This window comes from Pollachius pollachius (genome assembly GCF_949987615.1).
Source record: "Pollachius pollachius genome assembly, chromosome: 3".
Taxonomy (NCBI): Eukaryota; Metazoa; Chordata; class Actinopteri; order Gadiformes; family Gadidae; genus Pollachius; species Pollachius pollachius.
This window is the reverse complement of record NC_136936.1, coordinates 37,429,458-37,456,397: the sequence shown is the minus strand read 5'-3', so window position 1 is coordinate 37,456,397 and position 26,940 is coordinate 37,429,458. Positions and strand designations below refer to the sequence as shown.

At 49.1% G+C, this 26,940-nt stretch overlaps 2 protein-coding genes across 7 annotated transcripts in view; both read right to left on the bottom strand.

Moving 5' to 3' along the window:
* The window catches only part of lmo7a (LIM domain 7a), a 53,222-nt gene that overhangs the window by 15,491 nt on the left and 10,791 nt on the right, over positions 1-26,940 (bottom strand). For 5 of the 6 annotated variants that reach the window (XM_079732373.1, XM_079732374.1, XM_079732377.1 and 2 more), the window contains 9 exons: positions 21,228-21,334; positions 13,329-13,359; positions 12,318-12,431; positions 10,650-10,878; positions 9,010-9,262; positions 3,977-4,006; positions 2,743-2,854; positions 1,528-1,676; positions 127-829 (listed from right to left, as the gene is read on the bottom strand). In XM_079732373.1, the coding sequence (XP_079588499.1) occupies positions 127-829; positions 1,528-1,676; positions 2,743-2,854; positions 3,977-4,006; positions 9,010-9,262; positions 10,650-10,878; positions 12,318-12,431; positions 13,329-13,359; positions 21,228-21,334 (1,728 nt within the window). The remainder of the gene's footprint in view (positions 1-126; positions 830-1,527; positions 1,677-2,742; positions 2,855-3,976; positions 4,007-9,009; positions 9,263-10,649; positions 10,879-12,317; positions 12,432-13,328; positions 13,360-21,227; positions 21,335-26,940) is intronic. The other variant, XM_079732375.1, reaches the window with a different exon arrangement.
* Positions 6,751-8,894, bottom strand: LOC307073109 (uncharacterized protein; the record flags this gene model as incomplete). The annotated part of the gene is made up of 3 exons (XM_079732814.1): positions 6,751-7,729; positions 8,279-8,563; positions 8,821-8,894. 3 exons carry the CDS (start codon positions 8,892-8,894, stop codon positions 7,243-7,245), a joined length of 846 nt encoding a protein of 281 aa, XP_079588940.1. The 3' UTR covers positions 6,751-7,242.

The following is a 26,940-nucleotide window of genomic DNA, read 5'->3' as shown; positions in this document are numbered from 1 at the left end:
TTGGACAATGCATTGATGTCCATTGAGCTACCAAAGGGGACTTACTGGGGACGACCCAGAGTGTTTGGAGTGTGGGTTGTATTGTAGTAAAGGGGGAGTTGGGAGCCAGGGGGTCCAGGCACTCACCACGGGGGCCCTGGTGAGGGAGGAGAGGCGGGTGGCCTGCGTCCCGAAGGGCCTGGGCATGATGACCGAGCTGAGCCTGGTGGTGCTGTCTGCCCTCTGGGTGCTCCTGGGAAGGGAGGCGGACACCCGGGACACCCCCGGGGGCAGGGTCGGGTTGTACTGAGGGGCCTCCTTCTTCTCCGGGGTCTGCACGCCCGCCTTGGGGCGCCACGGCTCCGGGGCCTTCGAGACGAGGGATCGGGGTTCAGGGCTGGGGGTGGGGGAGGGGGTCTTGGCGGCGTCGGCCATGTCCGTGACCGAGGGCTCGTGGGCCGGGCTGCTGCTCCTCGGCCGGGCCGGGAGCTCGGCGCTCCTGGCGGCGTACGCGCGGCTGCTATGGCTGCTTACGCTGCTGCTGGTCACCGTGGTGACGGTGGAGGACGCGCGGGTACCACCGCCGGACACGGCGCGGCTCGGAGCCGCTTCCTGTGGCGGCAGGGGGGAGGCGGGGCGGGCGGGGGCGGGCTCCTCGTCCTCCGTGGACGGGATGGAGGGGCGGGAGGGGGCCGGCGGGGAGTAGAGGTCGTCGGCCGTGTTGCTGCGGCCGTAGAGGGAGCGGGAACGCGGCGCCGGGATGGGCACGGCGAAGACGTCCTCGTCCTCGTCCAGGTAGGAGAGGGAGCTCAGGCGGCTGCCAACGGAACGTCTGCTGTCTCTAGACGCTCTGCGGGGGGAGGGGGGGAGAGAGAGGGGAGAGGGGGGGCCGGACAGGTACATGGGGGAGGAAGGGGGAGGGGCAAGTGAGTAATGGGGTTAGATAAAGGATAGCAGGGATGAATGGACGGGGTATTAGGGAGTGACGCAAGGACAAAGCATGAAGGGAGAGGGAGAGAAAAAGTTGAAATGAGGGGAAGGTGGGGAGGGGGGGGTGTGAATGGTAGGGGAGTGGAAGGAGGGACACGAGTTGAAAGGCAGGTGGGGCCAGAAGAAGGGGAGGGGAGAGGGTGGGTCGTGAGCCGTGATTAGATTACACTTTCACACTGTCTAAAGGCACGTTTAGGGAGTATGCTTCTCCTTTCTCCGTCTACTGAAGCTTTTGTCCACAGAGAACTCCCTCTCGGTCTCTCTCTGTCTCTACACACCTGTCATTTCCTTCAGAAACCACACAGATACATGGAAATCTAAATACCGCCACACTACACACTACTTGTTAAAACAAGTGTACCGGCAAACGGCACAAACTGATACCAAACTAATAACTCATTTATACATCTCTCGTATTTCATCCAGTACAAAAAAAAACGCTTCCTTTCATCTTGGAACCGGCTAAATCCGGTCAAACATGCGTCCCCTTGGCCTTCACCCAGCGGTCCTTCAGAGCTCCCAGGCCGGGCTGCCTGAACAGGTGCGTGGCGCGCTCACCTCTCCTCTCGCATATCCTTCAGCGACCTGCGCGCTCTCCCGCCGCCGATGTCGCCGCCGTAGTTCTGCTCGATCTGCTCGCGCTCCTCCTTCTTCTTCACGATGTCCGAGTTGACGCTCTTGCGCCGGGACTTCCACTTGCTCAGGTCCTGCGGGGACGAGACAAGGGGCTCCCGTCACTCACCTGCCACCATCTTGGGGAGGTCAATTGAACCCCGATAACAAAAGTCCACTCAAACTCTCAGAAAGAAACACTTTGTTCATCGGGACACGAGGACGAAGGGAAACGGAGGAGTGGCAAAACCAGAGTGGAATGGAGGGCAGATAGGAAGCAGAGAGGGAGAGAGAGAGAGAGAGAGAGAGAGAGAGAGAGAGAGAGAGAGAGAGACATAGACGCGGGGCGAGATTGGTGAGGTGTTCTACTTGTGTGCTTTAGGCTCCTCCTGGCTCATGTCCCCAGTGTATTGTGGGCTGCGAATGTGACCCAAATGCTGCTTTTGGACACCATCATTTGACAGAGACCCTATTCATCGAGAGTACCCACAAACATGCGTGAAACCCTTCTACAACGCGTACAGCAGTAAGACTGGAGGTAGTCAGCTAGGATGTAAAGATAGGCCCAACGCCATACAGACTGCATAAAGGTAGTCTAGGGTTGCCAGGTTGTGAACTATTGCATAACTTGAATGTGAACATTCAGGTGGTCATTCTAGCCCACCCACTTTTCTTATGGGAATGAGGGCAGCTCACAGCCAGAGGGCAGTGCTGCACCACCCAGCGTCTGTCGCCTCTCTCTCTGGCCTTCTGTCTGAGCAGCCCGTTCCTGGTGCCTGATGGCCAACCGCACACTGGGGCCCACTCCAAAACACCTCTCATCCTACCCACAATGCCCCTTGTGCCCCACTTATACAGACTGACTTAGATGTGTTGCACCCTTTTGTTACGGCACTCTTCTTCTCGAGTCCCGAATGGTACAGTCGACAAGTCTTACGTTCAAAGGACTGGGCACGTTTAGCTGTTAAGAAATAGGAGACGGTGAAATGAAAAAAGGAGACAATATAGAAAAAATAAATAGGAAGAAATAAAAGAAGAGGAAATAGCAGCAGAAGCGGAAAGAGACGACATAGAAACAGCGTGTGGCTGACCAAGGTGTGTTAACGTATCCTGTAGGGGTGACGTATTCCTCAAGGTTGATAAGGCGGTGGTCATACTCACATCTTGCCATTTGTCGTCGCTCTCCTTCACCTGCTCCTGGACCTTCTTAAGCTCTTCCCAGTAGATCTGTTTCGACACAGCCGGGTCCACGATGTCGCTCATCGACTTGCTCCTGGGTTGGGGGGGAGACAGGACGGACACAGTTAACCTCATGACCGAGTTAGATCCCCTGTCGAGGGTGGCATGGACCCTGCTCTTCAAAGCACCTGAAGGGATGTGCACTGATATGTGTTAGTAGTCAATGCCACTCCAAAATACACTTAGTCCCGTTGCTATGGAATCCATATTTATTGCACAATAAATATGAACTTCATCAGCATAAGCCTAATAATACAAAACTCCTCATAGTACTCCTAATTGAGACTGAAAATAGCATCACCCAGGCATTAGTACACGAGTAGCAAAAGCACCGAACAGCAGCCGAGTTAAGGTTTAAAGTCAGAAAAGTTTAACAGGTTAGTTAACACTGTACACACTGTGTTCACAGACATCACCCTAATGCCAAACAGCAAAAACACGCCATTCACCGACAGGCTCCATGGCATTATGGGGGTCCGACCGAAAACACCCCTCATCACTCACCGGTCGGGGGGTTCAGGGACGACTGAGACCTCCTGTGTGAAGCGTTTGGACCACAGACAGCGCTGGCGAACGATGCCCCCGGATAACCCCTAGCCTCAAGCGTACACATTCTGCAGCATGGCCGGGTGACGGAGCACCGCCGGCTTGTTGTTATGCGTTCACTCGTTCACCCACATTCATGCCGCTCTGTCAATAGGGCTTGTAGAGAAATGTGCTTTGTCACCCCTCCCCCCCACAGCCCCTCACCTTCTCCAACTAGGCCCTGTGTAACACAATCCACAATGTTCTGTGTCAGCGCAATGCATGCAGAGAGAGAGCGAGAGAGGGAGGGAGAAAGAGTTAGAGAGACAGTTAGAGAGAGAGAGAGTTATAGAGAGAATTAGAGAGTTAGAGTGAGAGCTAGAGATAATTAGAGTGAGAATGAGTAAGAGAGACTTAGAGAGAGTAAGAGAGAGAATTAGAGAGGGAGAGAGAGAGAATTAGAGAGAGAGAAGGGTGAGTTAGAGAGAGTTAGAGAAATAATAATGAGAGAGAGAGAGAGAGAGAGAGAGAGAGCAGTATCACAAAGCGGGGGGCAGGAGGGTGGAGGCTGTGTTGGGGGAAAAGAGCCAGCCCTGACGTGCCACATTCCTGCACCCGTGCATCAACTCACCCGTCACTACCGTCGTCACTCCTCGGAAGTCTAGGAAACCGGAGAGAACCACAGACAAAGGCAGTCAGGCAGATGTCTGGGGACTGACCCTGACTAGGAGGGCTTGTGGTGGGGGGGCTAAGTACAGCCGTGCACCCCCAACACGGGATGGATGAATGCAGGGAAAGCTGTCCCCGCCACTGCCTTGGTGGTTGGCACAGAATCCAACGTAAACCCAGAGATTGGAGACCGAAGATACACACAGAAACTCTTGGTGGAGTTGTTTTCAGAAGATAGCATTTCAGTTCTGTGTGCAGTAGACCCGAACTAACTGTATCAACTTCCCTTCATCTGCTTTTTGGTTTGGGTAGGTGTGCAGACATTATTTTTGGGGTTGCAACAGCTGCAGCTTTTATAAAACGTAAAGGTTCTACTGAACACATGATATTGCCATAGGCCAAGTCTATCTAGACAGCCTCGGCCTAGCCTTGAGTGTGATTGCTATTTTCATTATTAACTGTGATCTTGGAGGGATAGATGCTTTGCCAAGTCGCTATGAAGTGTCGACAGTGAGCACTTTATTTACTGCTTTGGAGTGTTCCTGAGACATGCCCTGGGTTAGAGTTTAGGCTATTTTTCATTTTCTATCCAATGAGCTGTCAGCTTTCCATGTCTGTGCGAAGTTCCTTTGGTTACGGAGCAACTTGGGAACATCCTGCTCATCCTGCCCTACTCCGCAGGCTGCTATGGTGGTGTGTTTGGGAGCATTCCATCACAATACACTTTGAAGCTTGGCTTTTCTTTATTAAGGGCAGAGAAAGATTTTCAAAGTTGCAGAAAAAACACAAAATAAAGTCAAAGAAACGCCAATCAAAACAAAATCAAAACCAAAACCGAAATAAAGGGTCAAAAAGATATCCACGGCTATCGTCCGATGGTAACTCTGCATTAAAGCTTATGCTGAGAAAGCAATCCATGCATGTCTTGCGGATAAACACATTCAAACCAAGTTCTTATTGAGAGCGCAGTCTTTTTGTGATAGTCCATGTTGCATGGCCTTCACATTCAACCTTTCAACCTTTGTGTCACAAAAAGGCCTTCTATACTGCTGACCACAGCTGGAAAAAGCACCTCTATGCAAGATCAAACATTTGGCACCAGAGAATGAAAACACGTAGACGCTGGGAATGTCCAAGCACCTCTGTGTACACTGTACGAAATGTAAAGACAATCTGGAGTTCCCCTGAATAAGGGGAAGTTCATCCCTCATGAGGCGTTAGGAACCATAATAGCACCAATATAGCGCCACGCCGACATTCAATGTACACCACTACAACATTCAGGCCGAACCGTTCAACACGCGGAAACAGAAAAAGTGAACTCGGAAATGAGTGAGAAAAAGTACACAACATCACGGCAGGAATACCAGCCGACGGGCATTGTGAAATCGGACCCGTATCTACATCCTCATAGCGGCCAGCCTCTCCACCATAAGCCTCTTTTTGAACCTCAGCTGCCCGGACTCTCTGATCTCCCGCCACTTGCGGAGGTCGCCTTCGCTACACGCCGCCGGCACAGAGGGCGCGGACAGCGAGCGCGCGACCCCGTCCGAACACGCACCCAGCTTCCGCACCAGCATGTCATCGTTCACGGGGTCGGCCTTCTTCGTGATGGCCAGCCTGCTCTGTCGTTGGGACGCCTGCTGGTGGACCAGGGGGCACGGCGGGCACAGCAGCCGGGCCTGGAGCTCCGGGGGCAGGGCCCAGGGTTCGGGGACGGGCATGGGGGCATAGTTGTCGGGCGCGCCGGAGAGCGGGCGCCGCCGCTGGGCCTGCTCCAGGCTGGCCCTGCGGAACACCACGTCGTCCTGCTCGATGTCCGGGTAAGCGGGCTCCGTCTCCCGGGTGGCGGGCAGGCGGCAGCCCCGGTGGACGTGGGCCTGGGTCACGATGTTGAGCTCCGGCTGGGAGGAGAAGAGGTGGCGGCGGGTGCGGCTGGGGCTCAGCTGGGTCTTCAGCATGGCCATGTCCGGGTTGGACTGGAAGGCCTGGGTGCGCCTGCTAAACATGTCGTCGTTGGACAGGTCTGGGGCTAGGGCCTCATAGTCTATGAGGTCCGGGGGCTCCCTGGGGTCCTGACGGCCCAGCAGGGGCCGCCGCACACATTTGACCAGCTTGGGCCCAGAGGTGGGGTCCATGCGGGCGTACACCGGAGGGGTGCACTCGGTGTTAGGGAGCTGAATCTTGGGGGGCGGTGGGGAGGTGTGAGGTGGAGTGTGCAGACTGGAGGGTGGGCAGAAAGGAGAAAGAGAGAAAAGGATAGAGAGATGAATGAGTGCATGCATGTGATACAGATCACAGAAAGAGCAGGAAAAGGAGGACGAAGAAAACCCAGCAGTAAAGAAAGAAGGTCAGATTTGGTTCAACCTGAGGCTTATCAAACAAGGATTTCACAATCACAATGCCTACTAGCAGTATCGACATTGCATTGCTGGTTCCTTTAAAAGTCAGCTATTAACACTTTACTTCAATTCAGAAAAAGATGAAAAGGAGGCGCAAGCGGGTTGCTTTATTAGGCACGTTAGCACAAGTTTCCAACACCTTGATTTCGTACTTTGCCGTTAGTGTGTTAGGGAGAAGTTCAGCAGGCAACCGGGGCCTTTAGGGGCCCTTCAAAAAGACGTATGGATGGCGTAAAGGGAAGGGTCCTAGACCGCCCCGGCATTGCCACAGTCATGCAGCTGTATAGACCTTTTCCCCACCACGTGGGTGGTGCTGGAGGAGGCGTCGGGGGTGTGGGAGTGAGAGGGGGAGGGGCCATAGGGGGAGTGGCCAGAGGACAGCCAGGGACTGACATCATTGTCTGATTCGTCAGAGGAAGAGGCCGACTTCTTGGGGCTACCGCCGCCAAGGAGCAGGACGGGAGGCCGCAGGGAGGAGAGGCGGAGCAGGGGGAGGGAGAGTTAGAGCCCGGTGGGGGGAGAGACAGGAAGAAGGAAAGGAAGAAAGAAAGACACAGAAAACACAAGTCAGATGAAGAGATACAGAAATACAGAAATTTCACCAAAGCCCAGTTGAATAGTTAAGACCAGTTAGGAAGATTATGGAGTGTTGATTATAAATCATGCAAACTTGTAAAAAGAGGGGGAGGAAGTTGACTGTAAATCATCTAATCCTTCACGTGTGCATGGTGTAGCCACATGAGCTGGCTGTGGATCAATTGATGTATTTGAGGATTCCTCACAAGGAAGACAAAAGAGAATGTGTTTGTTGCTTTTCGACTAGCATCTACTCAGAGAGAAGGGGCGTGTTGCGGCCCTCTGCCGCCCTGCCGGACGGGGGTGCCCTCACACACCTGAAGCCCTGCATCTTCCTGTACCAGGGCCGCCTCTGGGAGCCCATCTTGATCTTCTGGATGTGCACCTCCTCTTCGGGGGTCCAGAACTTGGGCAAGAACTTGTCGTAGGGGGCGCCCCCCGCGGGCTGGCCCGCCAGGCCCACCTTGCGGCTGTAGAGGTCATCCTGGACGGGGTCGGCGTAGCCCTCCTCGTCGTCCTCGTCTTCGTCGTCCGAGTCGCCGTACCTGTCTCTGAAGAGGCTGTCGGCGGAAAGGGGCCGACGGGGGGCCGCCCGCGCCGGGGCCGGCGCACTGGGGCCGCTGCTGCTTCGAGAGACGGACCAGTAGTCATGCCAGTGGTCAAACCAGCGGTAAAACCAGTGGTCAAACCAGCGGTCACACCGGAAGTCAAACCAGCAGTCAAACCAAGCGTCAAACAATATCGCAAGCACAGCAAGCCATGGCCACAGCAAGAGGATCGTTCACGGCGTCTCGATGTTTGAGCGTAGAACACGATCCAAAAGAATCGACAAACACAAAAAGTACAAAAACACCATTCTCTGATTCGACGGGTTAGCCAAACACCTCAACTCAAAACTTCAACCAAAATGCAAAAGAAGCATGACCCATGATTCCAGGAGCCGCGTGCTGACTGCAAATCAATCACTGTACAGACCTTCTGTTCCAGAACAGGCAAACGAAAAAAGTCTGGTTTATAAACAAGCAAAGGCAGACTGTCAAAACCAGACAACCCAAATGACAATCAAGCAACCAAACTGCGAGCAAAGAAATCAAACTCAACAAAAAAATCACAACAACAAAAATTCGGAGCTTGGTTACAGACGCGGCACACTCAGGCGTCACCATGGTTACCGGTAACCATGCAAACTCAGGGCATGTAAAAGCGCTGATTTGCTCTCATCCTCATCACCCTCTGCATCATCAGACACATCCAAGAGTCACGCTCTTGCAGTGCGTTGTTCTGACCTGACGCCGGTCACCCCCTGGACCTGCACATCACAGGGTTCCCCCCTGGGCCCCTCCGCCCCCCTGGGGCCGGTGGGCGACCCCCGGCCCCCCGTCACCGGGCTGATGGGCATGGCGAAGTTGGTGGGCGGCGCCGGGGAGGGGCTGTGGAAGCGCCGGCTGGCCAGGTCGTCCAGCACCAGGTCGGGGTCGGGCCGCTCGGAGTCAGAGTCGCTGTTGCTCCCGCCGTACTCGTACGCCCACGTGGGGTCCGAGTCCGTCTGGGAGGGGCCCACCGCCCTCTGGCTGAGATCGCCCAATCCGCGCGGCGTTCAGAGGCGATCACAGACGGTACGTGAACAACAACGACGGCGACAACAGAGACACCAACAACGCAAAAAAGAAAAATGATAGGAAGTTGAGGTTAAGGCACGTAATGGCCTCAAAGAAGCTCCGGGGGGGGCTGGAATCAGACACAGACAGACACACACACACAAGACACACACACGCACAGACGCACTGGTGTGTGATGGACCGTGAACTCTGTACCTGGGACCTCGGACCAGGTCGGGACCTGTACTCTGTTGAGTCCAAATAAATGAATAACCACCCCCCCATCGAGGATCACAGGGACCATGTCACGGTAGGGACACACGCGCAGACACAAACACACCACACGCACACACCTGTGTGTGTAAACCACAGCCGTGACCGCTGTGGCGTTCCGCACGGGTCGCCCCGGCTGACCGTACCTGGTGAAGGTGCCGTCCTCCTCGGTGTACAGGGGGCTGGCCCAGCTGCGGCGGTTGTCCTCGTTGCGCTCCGCCCTCTTCTTGCGCAGCGGCGCCGGGACGTAGCCCGACGGCTTGTCCTTAGAGGGCAGGAACTGGTTGAACTGGGCGACGGGCTTGGGCTGCACCGTCAGCGAGCGCCGGTAGCTGAGGGTGTCCTTGTTGGTCGTCATGGCGATGCAGACGGGGTCGGCCTCAGCGTCGCTGCACCAACCTGGAGGGGGCAGGTGGAGGGTGAGGGGTGGGGGAGGATGGCGTTTCGTTAGGGCCGCGCAATTAACGGCATGTGTGTCGGCCAATTAGCTGATTGTGAAAGGTTGTAAGTCGCGACTTGCGACTAATGCGTTCAAAGAGGTTGTAGAAAAGAAAGGAATAAATGTGATTACAAATTGAAGTCAAATAAAAAAGCAGTTAACACTCAGCAATAGGTGATCTCAGGAATCACAGGCTTTGCCGTTAAAGGTGCTAGAATCTTGTGTGTCCATGTGCGGTCTGAGGAATAATGGCAGACAAATATATGACACCAAGCAATATGCTGTTGTGGCCAAAGTGGTCATTTTTGTCATTATCATAGGCATTAAAGTTGGGGTTGTGGTCTGGGGGCGGGACAGCAAATAGCCAATTGCGTGGTCTGGGGGGCGGGGGGAGATATACATTGACAACAAGCGAAAGCTTGTGTTAGACCATTAAAAGAGGGGAGGATGTGGGAGGGCTGGGGTGGGGGGTGCAGTGGGGAAGTAGCAGGACAAGCAGGGGTTGTCCAGAGGTAAAGGTTCCAGTGAGGTGTCTGCTGCCCTGAGCTCAGATCTCGGTGGCAGCTCGGGGGCTTAGAGCAGGGGCCCGGGGCCTCCTCATTTACAAGCTCATGTGGAAACCTGTGGAATGTCTCACTGGCCCCTCACACAGGGGTAGGTAGGTGGAGGCTACTGTAATTACACACTGACGGCCTCCTGACCAAGCCACGCTGGGACGGAGTTCCTCATTCTCACCCTACCTCATCCTTTCTAAGACAACTGATATCACTGCATGCTATAACATTTACATTTTTTGCATCTTTATATCTATCTTTGGTGTGGATAGCCCCACTTGTACCAAAGACATTCCATTATGATAACATACCACTAGGGGGCGTTAGACATGTAAAAATATTACATCCCTATACAAGTTCTAGCGCCGCATCCCCAGTCACAAAAGTTCTTCATGGATAAACTGAGCTAAATATCCAATATAAATAAATATAACTACATTTAGCCCAGAACACAGTGTCCGAACAACACAACTAATTGCCAACGAGCAAAACACCGGAGTGCACATGCTTATTTGAAGACCTACTCTCAAATAACACACACAGAGAAAAACACACACTGTGGCAACTGAAGTTCAACAGAGCAGAAAAACTGTGTTGTCAGGTGCCTGTGGGCGTCTGAAGGAAAGCGTGCGTGGGACCGTACAGGACTGTCTATGAGCGTGTAAGTGTTTATGTGTGTGCTCTCGCGAATGCTCTACCCAAGAACACAGTTGTGTGTGTGTGTGTGTGTGTGTTTGCCTGTGTGCGATCGACATGTGCATAAGTGCATGCGCGAGTGTGCGTGTCTTCCTACCCTCGCTACTCCCTTTAAGGGTGGCGTCAGACGAGATGCTGTGGGGTCGTGAGCCCAGGGAGTCTAGGCTATCTGAGGAGTCCTCTTTGCTGTATCCTTCTCCTCCTCCTTCTCCTCCTCTTTCTCCTCCTCTCAGCTGGAACAGCTCCTCTCGGTCAGAGTACCAACTGTCGCCAAAACCGCTGTCTCTCACACTGCTTCTCCTCGGGCTAGAACCCTCCTCTAGAGCCTGCCACACACATACACAGACACACACATGCACGTAAGCACACACACATAAACATGCACATAAGCACACACACATACACATGCCGTTAAGCACACACACACACACACACACACACACACACACACACACACACACACACAACACACACACATAAAAACACACACACACACACACACACACATAAAAACACACACCAACATACACACATACACAAAGAAGATTGTAAACACACACACACAGAGGCACGTGTATACAAATACACCCAAATGTATCACATACACAACCAAAAAGTCACACAAAGCAACACACACAAACACACACACACGTCATTTATTTAACATTTTCAGCCAATTTATGCTGGGAATAATATGCTTTACGCCTCACTTTGTGCGAGGATCTCCTGAGCGAGTTAACGGGTGATTGATTGTGTGAGTGTGAGATCTCCCACAGAGAGTCTGAATAGTCTTAAGTGCTAAGTCATGCAGTCTCGCCACCGTGCGGTTGCAATAAACAAGAGTTTGCCTGACGCCAGCTACGACGGACCCAACCGCTGCTGTTAAAACCACCCCGCCCGCTGTGACTCCTATTCACCATCGCATCGCTTGAATCAATAGCAGGTTCTTGCTCAGAGCAAATCGAGATGTCTCAATTCAATGGCAACAGAGGACGCCCCGTCGAAACATAAACAACACCTGGCGCTGAACGGCGTTGAGTGGCTGCATGCGTGCGGAAACCTGTTAGCCTCTTTCAGAGGAAAAACCGCCACACCTCTGAACACTGGCAGAAGGTGGTATTGAGTGAAGTTAGATTATCGCGGATAAGCTATAGGTAAGCACAAGTAATCATACATAAACAGACTTGACTGTCTTGAGCAAATGCTGTTATTGAAGCCCCTTAAGCCAGGTGAATTACAGGTGGGATAAGAGTAACACTGTGGTAGAGCCATTAATCTTGCAGTCGACACCTCACAAGGAAATATCTTTTTTTCCTTAAGATTAAAAATGTTGCGCCGATTTCTCCTATCTACAATATTTAACGTAGTGGAGGTATTACAAAGGCTTACTCAAGGTAGAAATGAATAGGATGAGATTAAATCTAACCTATCTGCTATCGTGACCTGTGTTTGCTGCTGCAAACAGGATTAAAATAGCTGAGTCAAGGGATCAGGTTGTTTATGACTTAACAACGCTAAGTTGGTTTCAGCAGCCGGTATTCTGAGGCCCCCCCTCCATCTCATCCAATCAAAATCTTTCCTTCAAACATAGTCTACATACCAGGAAGGATACAGAACTACACAAGGCATTTTGGCTGTGAAAGAGGATTACGCTTGCAGGATATTGATATTTAGTTATTTTGGATAAGTCCTCCTCGGCACGAAAGCGAGAAAACATAAACGTGATTTGCTTTGACAGATGGGCTGAAATCTTTGTTTTGTTTACCTTGGACAGTGCTGTTCCCAGTAATCCCTCGAAAGACTTGAGGTTTAAGTAAGGTCCATCATAGAAGGAATCATAGAAGGCTTGTCTTCCTAGCCAGTAAATGGTGATCAGCACCTGTCGGGCCAAAGAACACAATAATATATCAATTGTACATACGAATACAGCATTCAAGCTATAATATTCATGCATTGTATCATTAAACTTTTAGCACCAGGTGACACACAGGAGAAATTTCTGGAACCTTCCATACAACAATCATGTTATAATTAGCAATTCTTGTGTGAATAAATGCCTTTGATAGCAGTGTAGTATTGCTTTATTTCCTATTAGCTTAGCTTACCCAGTGTGCTGATGAGTGTGATGTGTGGTGCGGAGCTATACAGCCCGATTGTTGCCTTAGCCCTGCACTAATAGGAGGTCACCACTTATCAACAGCCACCACTGTGATGGCCCTGTTTCCAGCTCCATCCAGAATCCTCCTCTACTGTTTAGTCTGTGTGTGTGTGTGTGTGTGTGTGTGTGTGTGTGTGTGTGTGTGTGTGGGGGGGGGGGAGGGGTGGTGAGCCTGTGTGTATAAACAGTAGCAGGTAGACCGTTGCTGGAAGAGCCAGGGCCAGTGTGATAGTGTCAACATGGCATGCCACTATCTCTATATCAAATTCCCTTTGAGTCTTTAGTCCTTTTATTTTGGTATGTCGATTACATTCGGGACTTCATTTGTCTATCCATGTGATGAAAAATAGGTGTAGACTTATGGTGCAGAAAATTGAAACGTAATAGTAGTAGTAGTAGTAGTTCCCTTCACTTCCTGTGTGGCAAACAATTAAGAGAGCTGAAAATATGTAGAAGATATATACTTTTAACACACTGTGTTAAAAGATGTGAGTACTATAATGGACAGTATTCAAGACAAAAACAGTTTGTGACAGTTGATGGGTGGACCAATCCACCAAGCATTCTATAATGCTGAGTTTTATTTGTCATAAGACAGTGCTACTAGTTTGCACTCACATTTTTTAGTCTTCTATTGGTTTCTTGATGCCTGTGAGAGGAAAAGAGACAAAAGGGAAAAGAGCGATTTAATTACAGAAGCCATTGGAAAAAAACAATAAAATAATGGCAAGTGCGTTTAGGGCTCTGTGTGTGGCAGTGAATGAGCTGGAAAGTCCGAGCACAATCCAACTCATTCACTGCCAGCCTACCAACGCCTCACACAACAACATCACACACAACGAGCGCATACATACAACACACACACAAACAAACAAACCCAGAATATCAGTTTGAATTCCTCTTTTGAAGCTACAGACTAGTATAGTATATATATACTGTAAATATATACTGTATATATATATATATATATATATGTATAGATAAAAGTATGCATATACTGTGTATATATATACGCACACACATACTACTAAAGACCAAAGAACATACAATAACTGCCTATGGAAGATAACAAGACTAGAGAATCTCCTTCCCAGGTGGACGTCATCTCAATCTGCCCCCCTCTAAAAAGCTAAATTCCTGCAGCCAAGCATTCCTAAGCCCTGTGTTGATATATCTTTCCTCTTATGTACACTGTGTGGACCTTATCATATCTAAACACAGCCTCTATGATGTCTCTACAAACTGTGATAATGCCCTTTGAAAGCCTGGCAGGGCGACAGCCTAGAGGTGCTGCGTGGAATCTGGCACGGTGCTGGGACATATCCCTCATGCCGTAATACAATATTAACACATTCCGTAGCCACCTGCGAGCGCTCCGGTAACCTCTAGAGACCGGGTGTTTCCCAGAATGCAATGCATCGCGCCAGGCCGTGTGCGTTATTTATCCCCGGGGGCCTCGGAACAACTCGAGGCTGGGTCATGTTTTGTGACTCGACAACAAAGACGCAGCGGATTCCATCAAAGGAAAGACAGTGTATGTAAACACAAGATGAGGAATGGTGTCTCTAGGTTCAACCGTTGTCCCTCTGGCGTTGAATTCGACCCGGAAGAACCAAGACCAAACTACAATTTGTCTTGGATACACAGGAAGTGATTTATAGCAGCTGAGCAAGATCGCAGAACACATATGAAAACAGAACGGATGATTGAAAGAAAAGAGTGGAAATGCAATATATATATATTTTAATCTTCAAGCTATAAGCTTTCCATCACTGCCTCTCTCCCCGTTTCACTACGTGCTACTAACCCTAGCCGCCGCACACACTCTTTTACTAGCTCACATATAAAGCCCGAGTTTATTTGACGAAAGTGAATTTGGAAATAGATGTTAAAAAAAAAGTTCCACATCTTGCAAGATTTATGGGACCAATAAAAGGGTTGGAAGAAGCAAAAAAAAACGTCTCTTGTGTTATTTGGATTTTGGCCACAAGGTCTACAATTATACAGATGTGGTGTTCTGGGCTGAAAGGGAGGGGAGCGGAGGGCCGGAGCGCCACAGAGCCGGTTACCTAATGCTAATTTATGGTTGGCGGTCAAAGCTGAACTCAAGACAGTATAAAGAGGGTTATTCTCTGCCCTGCCGTGCCTCCAGACTGTGCCGTAGCATACCGACATCAGCTGAGTCCTCATATGAGCACCGGGAATCACCAATAAAGCCATCCATTATTTATTTTTTTGTAACAGTGGATCACAGGGTCAATGGAAGAACACAGTAGAATAACAAGTAGATATTAAGTAAACACAATGAAAAAGGCCCGCTAGGACAGCGCCATCAGTGGTGAAACTAAATTACTGCAATAATATTTAAGGAAAATTGGGTAGAGTGAATTCAAACTGTTGCTTCTAAAGATAAGTGTGAAAAATCTTTATGCAGATTTTTAAGACTGCAGGCAGAGCCAGAGGGAGGTGTGTATATGATTCTGTGTGTGGGTGTGATTTATTTGTGTATGTGTGTGTGCATTTGTATATTTTCCTTACCTAGTGTAGCTTCAACTCCACAGACTTTAGACACATTTTGACTGAAAAAATGACTATTGCTAATGTGTTTCTACAAGTAGAGAAGCTCATCTTTAGGGTCACGAGACCCAAACCTCTGGAGTGGTCAAATGTTGAGACGAGCCGCTAGCCGACCAACCAGGAGCTTGCTCCATCGCTCCCCGTTTGCTTTTGAGATGAAAATGCAAAAATATTGAACCGTAACATTCTTGTGGAGTTCAGTAGACACTGAACTGCTGACAAAGTAGTTTTAGAACGGTGGAAAGGCAGGAAGGCCACACACGACCAATAACAGCTCCGAACCGCACAAGAGGTCCCAGCCAATGTCGATTTTCTGAGAAATAATCACGCTTGTTCCTACCGAGGTATGTGCCAACTCAATATTATTGACCACAATGAATGGTACAATTCCTCTGACTTTTCTCTCCCCAATATTTGCATTTGTATTTCGGTATTCAGTATTCAGAAACATGTGGAGGACAACAGTGTCCCCCTAATACACGAAACACAAGCCACTATTTAATTCTTAAGACACTTAGCGACAATGAACCTACTAACGATAAGCCATCTACGAGACCAACTCGAGTTTGTCTACTGGCTTTTTCCAACACAGATGAAGAGAAGCATCTAAATTTAAATCCAGGAAACAAACCTGCACCTGCACCTGGATGGAGCCGCACCCTGGGGTGTGGCTCATGTCATACTAGTCACCTATTAAATCATTGCTGCTCAGCAAGGCTTTTATTTGACATGATAACAATGCAAGGCCAAAGGTTGATCATGTATCATGCATTCACGACATAATGCTGAGACGACCTCGACAACCCAATACCAGAAAGCCTTCCTCCTTTGGGTGTGTCCATGCTCGTCTACATACCTGTCCGACGCAAACCACTTGTTCTGCTGCATTCATCGTACCGCCAGGAATGTCCTCTGCCAACGTTCTTCCTGCAAACCGTCCCTCTCCTAACCCTAACCTAGGTGCCTCCCTGCCGTGCCTGCCGGAGGCCGACTCCAGACAAACTAGATCGTTCTGACCCTGACCCCTTAGAGCCACGACCACAAAAAGGGCTGTTTCCGTTAGAATCAGTCAGCTGTGACTGAGGGCAGTGTCAGGGGACGGTTGTGTCATCGTTATCGTAACACAGTCCAACCACTGTCGGCAGGGGACAGAGGTTGAGGCTGGCATTTCAATCTCCAGTCATCTGCGAAGGACAAACATTACCCTTGTGTCGGCCGTTTACAACCAGGGATGGAGCGTGTCGGTGTGGGGGTTTTATTGAGCCTTCTCCGTCATCATCCGTTTGGTTTCACCATCTACCCACGGTTCACCCGTTTCCCTACGACAAGCAAGAGTGACGTGACATTTCCAGCTATTAAAGTGAACCGATGTGAGATGCGGTTGGAGGAGAGGCCTATGTTTTTTTTGTCGCTATCCATTGCTTGCAGCCATTAAGATCGGTCAAAATTAAATTAAAAAATCCTCCTATGTTTATGAAACATCCACCAGGGGCAAGATGGGAACAGTTTCCAGTTCCTCAGAAACACATAGACACTTGTGTTTTTTTACATGACTGGTGATGTGGTTGCGTAATCAAATCAAACCATACACCCACACAGCCAATCCTCCAGTCATTCAAATGTCCTCAAAGAGTTATTATCCAAGCACCAACCCCAGTGCCTTTAGGCTCGGACAAACTCCACCTCCTGTCAATGATTGGCTAAATCGAAGGATGCCGGTCAGACTTTGACCACGACTCAGCAGGGGGGCTGTTTTATCACCTACTGGAAGTCACGGAATGGGAACCAACAGGCCAAGTGAAGAAACCGGTACTTAAGATGACCTCCATAACGGTGATTCTAACCAGACCCATGTCAAGTGTTTATCATAACAGGGTATCAGACTAACTGTAGACCCCTCTGTCCTAAGTAAGTAAGTCGAGGTGGAGCAGAGTTGTATCTTTGCAACCTGAACAGGGTTTTTTGAGGGGCAGGGGGGGGGGGGTTGTGCAACTCAACAGCTAGAATAAGCTGAATAAGCATGTGCATTCCTCAATGGCTAACAGTACAGTGTGTAACAGGGTAATTACTGTGTACGATTTGTGCATTGTACTGTAATTTCCCCCCACCTAATCCCTTTTCACTCTGGGAGAAACCGGACTGAACAGAGGTCAAAGTGTCATTTCACTGGCTGACTGTGAGGGCGACCGGGGAAACATTCTTGAAGCCCTTATGTTTTTTTTTCTGAATGTGTTCTTAGGCCTGGTCCATATTCACTGGCTGGCTATCAAAAAGTCAGCCAGAAGCAGCAATTAAAAGAATATATCTACCAGTTCAAATAGGGCGATATTATTTGGTACAGTGTTCTTCCAGAGGCCCCTGATTCATCCACAGTACTCAAGGGCCCTCATTTCCTGGGCAGCAGACAGACCACGGTCAAACACGGCCCCGCTATGAATCACAGGCTCTGCGGTCCAGACTGGACGCAGGCCTGCTCACGGGGCGTGTTGTACTGCTCGGTGACAAACTGATGATGTGGAGGATACCTTACGGTTGGTCACGCCTACTCTAATCAGCTGGTATCTCCACCATAACAGTTTTGGAATGATGCATGCCCGATTTTCATATGGAAAGCATGCGGGTGTGTGATAGGTGTATCTAGTTTATCAGCGTGTTGGTTGCATAACACCGTCTTCAAAGCAATAGAGGAATAAACTTCACAGAGCAGATGCCTGGTCGGGCCAACACCACGGCAGCCAATAAAGCTCAAAGGTCAGACACCCGAAAGACTTTATGGCCGTTGTGACCACGGAGCCATTGCCGAATTACACGGCTGTACCAGCTCGTGTTGCTCCCCGACGTGATCTTGGACACATAAAGAAAAGGATCCGCCGGCCAGCATACCTGCAGCCAAGTAGTGTAAAGTTCCTGCAGTTTAAATACCTTTCATAAGTGAGGCAATTTAAGCCACTATCAGTACGTCATTTTGCTCCTCCACAGGAACCTAGCCACAGCCATCACTAGCCAAAACCACAGTAAATTTTGATTACATTCAGACTAACATTTAGGGCATCTGGCAGTCGCTTTTTTCCATCACGATTTACAGTATTTACATTTGCTCATAGTTCATAAACAATAATCCCAATATTCTTTAAGCAGTGCTAATTAACATCAATGGAGAGAAGATTAACTGAGGAGATATGTACAGAAGGACAGGCGGCTCCCATAGAAACAGTCTTACTCAGTGAGGAGGAGCAGAACACCTGTCAAACCAGGTTAGGAGACTGAAACCACGGTTACAAACTGCTGATAAAGACAAACCGCAGATCTTTCCTCTGTCGCTCTCTCTCCCTGTTTCTCTCTACCTCTCTCTCTCTTTTGTTTTCACTCTATTGTTGTGTATTTGTCTCTCTGAGTATTTCTCTAATTGTCTTACCCTCTCACTCCCCTTCTCTCTCTCTCTTAATAATAGTCACTTTCCAAACCAGCCTGTTTGTTTAGACTGAATCTCCAGTCAACCATGTTTGAGATTATAGAGGCAACTCATCTCGAGTCTTTGGTTTCCATCCCTCTCTCTCTGTAATGCAAACGACAAAAACAACAACAACACAACACAGCCTCATTAGTGTGCATGTGGCTGAACATCTAACCTCATATCATTCTCGCCACAGGCCACTGAACCGACCCCACAGATAACATGTCGAGGGACGACTCAGCCAACCACTGAAAGTGATCCACCAGGACTGCACCTCACAACTTATTCATACCTCAGCCTGTAGGAACTAACACAAAACGTTTTCACATCAGCACTCAAATACCAACAAGTCTCTGACTCTTGAACACGCATTACATGTGTCATCCAGTCAACCACAGAGAAAAAGCCTCAATTACACACACAACACCACAAACCATTCATCCCCCCTCCCATTAATGTCCTGACAACAAACACGTAAACACACCCAAGCGTGTGCGCTTCCACAATCCAGGTCGGAAGGAGAATGTTCCCAGTGGGGGTGGTGGGGGTAGAGGTTGGTTTTAGGGGGTGTCGGAGGACACGGCATCTATATTGAGCTCCGCTGCAATGGCTCCTGTCACCATATCAACCCCACTCCTCCACGTGACCCTCTCTCAGTCTCTCCAGGCCACTAAGAATAGCCTGGCCGGCCCCGGCCAAGACTGGCCACTCAGACAGGTCCCGGGCAGAAGGGTCACTGGGCTGGACCCACTGCCCCCCACCCAGCCCTGGGTCCTCTTGCGACGCCCCTCCCTGTAAAAGAGTTTCAAGTTGCAATGTTGCATTTGACAACGTTTCACTACCTCGTCAACGACAGAGCAATGCGTGGATCTTTTGTACCTTGTTGACTGCCCTCGTCGAATCAAAGGGTTTCTAAACGGTTTCTCTGCCCAAGGGCTGGCAACTCTATTGTGTTCAGTCATGAGGTTAGATCAAGAGTTGATCTGTCATTCGCAAAGAGTGAAACCATTAGGATGATATTCACCCTGTAGTATATATATATATATATATATATATATATATATATATATCATGATGTTCATGATGAGGTTAATGATGTTCACTATATTATCACCTGTTATTGTATGTGACCATTTGATCTCTCAGCGCTCTATACTGCCAGACTGGGGCGAGGGTGTGGCGATCCAACAGGCACTCATGCTTGTTTTCTTTAAAGCTTCACAATATCTCAGTGTGTGTGCGTGTTTCAACGTCTAAGTGCGGCTCCCATGATGCTTCTAGGGTGAGGACATGATCACCGGAGCCGCCGTGGAGATGGGCAATGACAATGGGGTTGGCTCATGGGAACTATGACATGCAATGTTCTGCCAACATATTGAAGGAGCGGCCACAATAAACATAACAGCGCAATTAGGTAATTCTTGAAGCACGCACACAGGGCCCTGGGTGGGTCTGAGGATAGATTGCACACCGCCAGTATGAAGCACACACAGCCTTTGATTATACTACTCCTGCCACCTCACCCTAATGGTTTTATGATTGAATAATAAACAGAACAAGTGCGTGAGCTGAACAGCATCTAGCAGCCCTGGCCCCTTTTATGGGATGTATATTTCTGCCCACATAGCGGCCTAGACATTGGTGTGGGTGTTGCCATGGAGAAGTCCGTCCGAGCGGACGTATTGTGCACTGAGCTATGTCTACTCTGTCTCATCTCACCGTCTCCCAAAGGCACACCTGTGGCCAGACTATAAACAGGTTGTGTGACATACCGCGCGTGACCCGGCCCGGCACGCACTCACACACACACACACACACACAAACAAATAACAGCAACTGACCTAAACCAACCAAACAAAACAAACTAAAACTACAACAACACAGTTCAGCCTCCCACGCGGTTAATGCCCTGAGCAGGACTCCCTGTCTTCCCCCTCGCTCTGCTTTATTTCTTCTTCTTCTGCCTTTGAAAAGAGAAATCCCTTTATGACCCAGCCTACAGATGTTGGCAACCTGCACACACTTTGTTTATTCAGATAATACTGACATCACAGACGCGGTCATTTGTTTAAGCTGCAAAACGAGGAAGTGTTCCCGAAACAGACTTTGTTCTTTCCCCTATGGAATAAAAAGGAGATAACTAACTCTATGAGTGAAATGCTCTCCGAGCCTCAGTGCCTGCGCTGTCTATTTTGTGGAACAGTCGCTCTGTTACTTTCAGGCCAAGACAGGTTTGCCTACACAGGTTTTACTACAGCTCATATTTGTACTACAAATTGGAGTAAACAGATCATGTATTACGAAATCCTGTGAACGGTGTTGAGAAGATCACCTTAAATCTCCTGAGGAAGTATTGTATTCCAATATACCCCTATAATGTATTTATTTTAGGGCTGTCAGCCAAGAAGTCAATGTCTTATGTGTGGTCCACAGGGAATTGAGTGAAGCAGTAGAGGTCATTGTATGGAAGAAAGCACTGCACTTACTTGACTGTCACTCTGCTGGAGAGGTCTTGCAGGTCTCCTGGGTGAAAGAGCTGGGCTTCCTTTAATCCCAACTTCTTGCAGGCTTTCAGGAAAACGTTGAGGTTGTCCTGAGCAGGGAACAACACATGGAGGAGATGAGGTGCTGTCTGTCTATGTGTGTGTGTGTGTGTGTGTGTGTGTGTGTGTGTGTGTCCAACCTTTGGATACTAAATAGAGTAATCACACACACAGGCTAGTCCCCGTGGCAGGGACACAGTGAACAGCTTTGACTCTTCCAAAGTTCATGTCAGTCGAGAGAGCACGGACGAGGGAGGGGCATGGGTGTGTGTGTTAGTGCGGTTGTGTGTGTATATGTGTCTGTGTGTGTGTGTGAGAGACCAGCGAATGAAAAATGACACAACACAGATACACACACACCCACACCCACTCCCACACACACCGAAAGACACATGGGGGAGCAGCAAGGGGCAGGGCTGCATGACAGCGCTTGAGTGACGGCACCCAAAAAAACCTGTAACTGTGTGCGGGACCGAGGAGGCGGAGTCAAGGCACCAAACAGGGAGCGATGACATCGATGCCGAGCAGCCGGGCCACCGCCCACCCCACCATGCAAGGCAAGACTGCCACCCAGTAGCTCTGAGGCTGCACTGCCTCGCTGGCTGGTCAGCTGTCAGTCGGTCCTGCTCACGCCCAGAAACTCCAGCCCCTCCCCTCCCCTCCCCTCCCCTGGCCTTCACCGGTGAATACCTGAGTAATCAACAGGGAAGTGAAGTATTTTGTAGACAACGCGGTTGCTACGATACAAGAGGTCGGATGACAGGAGCCGCGAAATATTTCCCTTGAGCAAACCTAAGAGGATCAGGGAGCGGCATGAGAGTTTGTCTTCCTGCATGGGCGACACATGCAAACACCGGAGCGGCCAGAGCCCTGGGCGGTGCCTGCCGTGGCTACAGCCCTCGCCGGTCTGAAGCCATTCCTGCTGTTGTGTCCTCGCGCTAAGGGTTGGCATGTCACTCTTCCCCTTTTTCTTTTTTGTTGTTTAACTCTCCCACGCATGCGTCTTATTTATACATGCGCGGTTCCGTGGGGGGAATTGCGTGGCGCACCAACGTGCTTCCTCGCGTTGGCAAATGGCTTCAACATGCGCTGAGTTAATGAGGGGGTAGCCGCTTCTATGTTTAACCAGCAAACATGCTTATTAGCAAATGGCGGGAGAGAGTTGACCTCTGAGTTGGTTCCTACTGACGGCACTCATTGCGGCAAAATGCAGTCGAGCTGCCCCCCCCCCACCAAAGATCAAACGAGCCCTCAATGTGACACAGGTCACCCCCGCCTCCCCCTGCACTTGTGTTGAGGTAGCCAGTGTACACAGAGGCCTCCCGACGGCAATGTTTACCTATATACGTTTACAGTAGTGAAGCTCCCCCGCTTGATATTACCTCAAAAAACAATATTCCATTCTGTATAATGTATGCCCTGTCTGTCTGTCTATGTTGTGTTTATTTGTTGTTGTCTAATTATGTTATTATGTTATATGTCATATGTTGTTTGGTAAATATTTTTAACAGCACATTTGGAGCATTGGGAAACGCAATTTTGGGCCTCTATGGAACTTGTTGCACAGTCATCTGACAAAAAGTTCACTTTGACATTGACTTTGATATAAGTGGGCAAATGTGAACTTCCAGAGGTGCTAACTGGGTGAAATTAGTTACGGAGGTTCACTAAGTATCGCTGTTGTTGTCGCTGGCCTAGCACGTTAATGCTATGGCATGAATATCAAGTGAGATAGCCAGGATGATCTGCATCTGCTGTACACATATGGGTAAACATTGCCATCGGGAGGCCTCTGTGTACACTGGCTACAATGTCTTTCCCAACCTGTGGTCTGCAACTGGTCTTTGGGAAATGTTTTAACAATTCAAGACGAATAACCATTATCCATCTTTATTTTACGGTCTGCATAAGATTCAGTCTGTGAAAGGCCTTGATAATAATCGAGTAGTCTGCCTAAAGTGAAAGGCTGTGCACCGCTGAAATAGAGGTTTGGCCTCCGCTTCTGACTGCCAAACTAAAAAGTAACAAGACGCAATGTGATCCAACCCTGTGTAGATGAACAACTTTGTGTGGTGTCCATATTAGCGATCGTCACTTGCATAAATACAGACCAATATTGTGGTGGTGCCACGGTAATAAGCCCATACATAATAACCCCTGTGACGGCCGGCCACCCGCGTCCCAGCCGTGCTGCATTCCGAGGGGAGGTGGAGGAATGTTATTCTGTTTTATGGCACTGTGTAATCCTGCTAAATAGGCTGCACCCATGCAGCGGCCGCTAATCCATGGGCACAGGCAAAAGACTCTAACCCTTGATTTTAAAGGCCACCACACGACACCACAAAGAACGCTTGTGTTTCAGAGGTGTCCGGTTCGCCGTAATGCGCCTGTTCTATTTGTGTTCCTCTGGATGATTCTTTTCTTAAGTAGACCAAGCAGATAATGAACCACCTTTGCTGGCCCTCTGCGAAGCTGGGGCCGTATCGCCCCCACCGCGGGCGCACATAAACCAATACAGTCACCATACAACGTAAGCAGACCGGAGCCCGGCGGTCGGTGGAGTCACCCTAAAAATGTTTCCCTTCCTCCCCGCTCCAAGCATAATACTCTGCAGTGTAACCAAAGCTTTGGAACAAGATGCTGGAACAGGAAAACATGAACACATTTTTAGCGTGAACAGGCACTTCCCCATGGGGGACGTCTCTTGCACGTTGCAATGTGTAGTCTGCAGGCGGCTTGAGTACCCCCATTTCCTGAGGCGATGCGTTTATGGCGTGGAACAGGGCCAATGCACGTCGTCTGTTAGCTCCGGCCCTCGGGACCGGGCCCTTTGAGTCCCCCGACCAACCCACGAACCCTCCCAACCCTTCCCTTGCCTCTCATGTGGCCAGCCCCCCCCCTCCCCCCCCCCCACCATGGGATTTCTGGTAGAGACAGCACTGGCTGGGGTCGCAGCGGCCCCCAAAAGCCGCAGCCCTCGAGTGTTCATCAGGGATCTGGCACGGCGCTTCGCTCACACCAGAAACCTTCTCTTGGATCTGCAGCGAAACCAAAGGAGGCAGGACCCGGGTTCTGGGGCCAAAGTTACTCACTATTCCACAAAGACCAGAGATTTCCGTTTTCATCCCGCTCTCTCTAACTCGGCCCACATTAGATTCTGCCACAGTTGAAGCCTGCTATTGAGTTCAAGTGGCGAGCTGCTCTTTTTTTCGAGACTGCAAAACTTAATGGGCCGATATGACAATGGCAGCAGCCCTTTTAAATATGCTATATTTTATATACTATGTTCTGCTCGCGTTGGACAGCTAATGAGTTATGCTTGCAATGGTGATTTCATTCAGGACCGATCCTAATCATGGCCAAATCACAAATAAAATAACAATGACGACATTCCTCTTGTCCTTTGTCCATTGTATTTTTCTTCCAGATGCACTTATGTAAGTTCAACCAACCAGAACAACATTTTTCCCAGTTCCTTCCTGTGTAAGAACATGGCCAAAGGAATTTTATTATTGAATAAAAAGTCGTCCCTCAACAACTGCAACCACAAGAGAATAACAAGATGGAAATTGATGGATTCAAACTAGATAAACCCATATATTGAAATGTATAAATATGCATACATATTTATATTTATACATTTTAATGTAAAAACTCTGTATCCTGGCTTCAACTACAGCTGAGATTCAAGGGAATAATACACAATTAAATAAATGTGTGTGATAAATCTGTGGCAAACGTTTAACGAGCCGCTCGTGGAGAGTTATTTATAGGGATTAGCAATAAAGGAAGAGAGCACTCCAAACTAAACGAAGACAGAGAGAAGACAACACTCCACCAACGCCTGACAGAGAACAGACATTCCCACAGCATCCGCAGACCAAGCCCTCTTCAGCCTCTTTCCATTCCCCCCCCTCCCCCTCCTCCGTTTGGCTGGTAGTCTTTGAGCTTTGGGCCAGCTCAGGAGCCTCTGCATTTTGCTTGAAATTTATGATCAGGTGGGATTATTGTTTTCTTTCCCAATTTGACGGCATTGGAAACAGTGTTCAGGTGGCAACCAATCCAGACGATAATTTCCCCTGGTTGACCCCAGCAGGTGTCCTGGGTGGTTTAAACAAGTAATGGCCAGACTTTTTTTTATAGATAACTTTACATTATGATGATGCGGATTTGATGGCAGGTTGCTGCGTGGTGTCAAACGCTGTGTTGTATCAAAGCAAATACTATCAAGGCTTTTAAGATTTAACTCACCTGCCCTCTTTGTCCCTCTTTCTGCCCTTTCAATTTTATGCTTATGAATGTATTATTGTGATCTTTTATTGATGAAAATTTAGTTTTTACCTCCTGTATTTGTTCTTTTTTTACATAGCTGTTTTAAAAGCAGTTAATAAATAAAATGTTTTATCAAATATTTGATGATATTACGTATTGTTATTTTGCTTTATTTTCCCACTCCAGGTCTTAGTGCCAGCCTATTTCTGTTCGACCCAACCTGTCAATGTCCTGCCAAACATGTTGAGCGTCACAGGCCCACTGACGAGTAACCAAACGCGCTGGGGTTAGGGCTTAGTGTAATTCCTCCTCACAGCTGGAGCCAATTACACCCACGAAAGAGAGGGCGAGAGAGAGAGAGAGAGAGAGAGAGAGAGAGAGAGAGAGCCAGAGAGAGAGATAGAGAGAGAAGGAAAGAGAGAGAGACAGAGAGAGAGAGAGAGAGAGAGAGAGGGAGAGACACACAGAGAGATAGAGATAGAGAGAAGGAAAGAGAGAGAGATAGAGAAAGAGAGAGAAGGAAAGAGAGAGAGATAGAGATAGAGAGAGAGAGAGAGAGAGAGAGAGAGAGAGAGAGAGAGAGAGAGAGAGAGAAAGAAAGAGAGAGAGAGACAGAGAGAGAGAAAGAAAGAGAGAGAGAGCTCTGTGAAGATGGGATGGAACCAGGGTAGTGGGACTCAAGCCCAACCCTACCCTACCCTACACTACCCAACACTCGCTCCAAAACACTTATGTAACAAGACTGCTTGTTACTTTGGCCAAGAGTCGTTAGTTGAAAAAAACGAACAACGATAACAATAAGTTTGCCAATGGATTCATTCAGCCTGAAGGAGCGAGGGAACACTTGTGTAATTAAAAGCTAAGCCAACTTTCCCCTCAAACAAACCCCCGTTCCAATAATACAAATGTAATTACAAGCCTGATACAAAGCGCTTTCATCTTAGATAATGTTTTGATTGAAGGCCGCAGCGAGACGTCCGTTTCTCGGGTGCTAAACTTCTCAAGCAACGCCAAACATAATTTTCTCAGAAGTCTAGATGGATATAAAGACAAAGGCTCAGTGAGGCAGACTATCACCTGTTTTCGTCTCGCCGCCAAACATCCCCGACCGAGCCATGACAGAGTGGGGAAAAATGCTGTCGTGTCAATGAAGACAAATGATGTCTCTCCCAAACAAATGTTTGAGAGATTAACTAAATTGAGCCGTTTGTTCATTCCTGCTCTGAGAAAGTCAGAATCCAATTTTCTTTAATAACATCATGCCCCGGGGATAAAAATGTCAGCTCTGTGTTTGTAATTTCACGTCTTGTTACATTAAGAACCTGAGAAGCAAAAGCAATAAATATAAGTGTGAGACAGAGGGAGAGAGAGATACAGAAAGAGA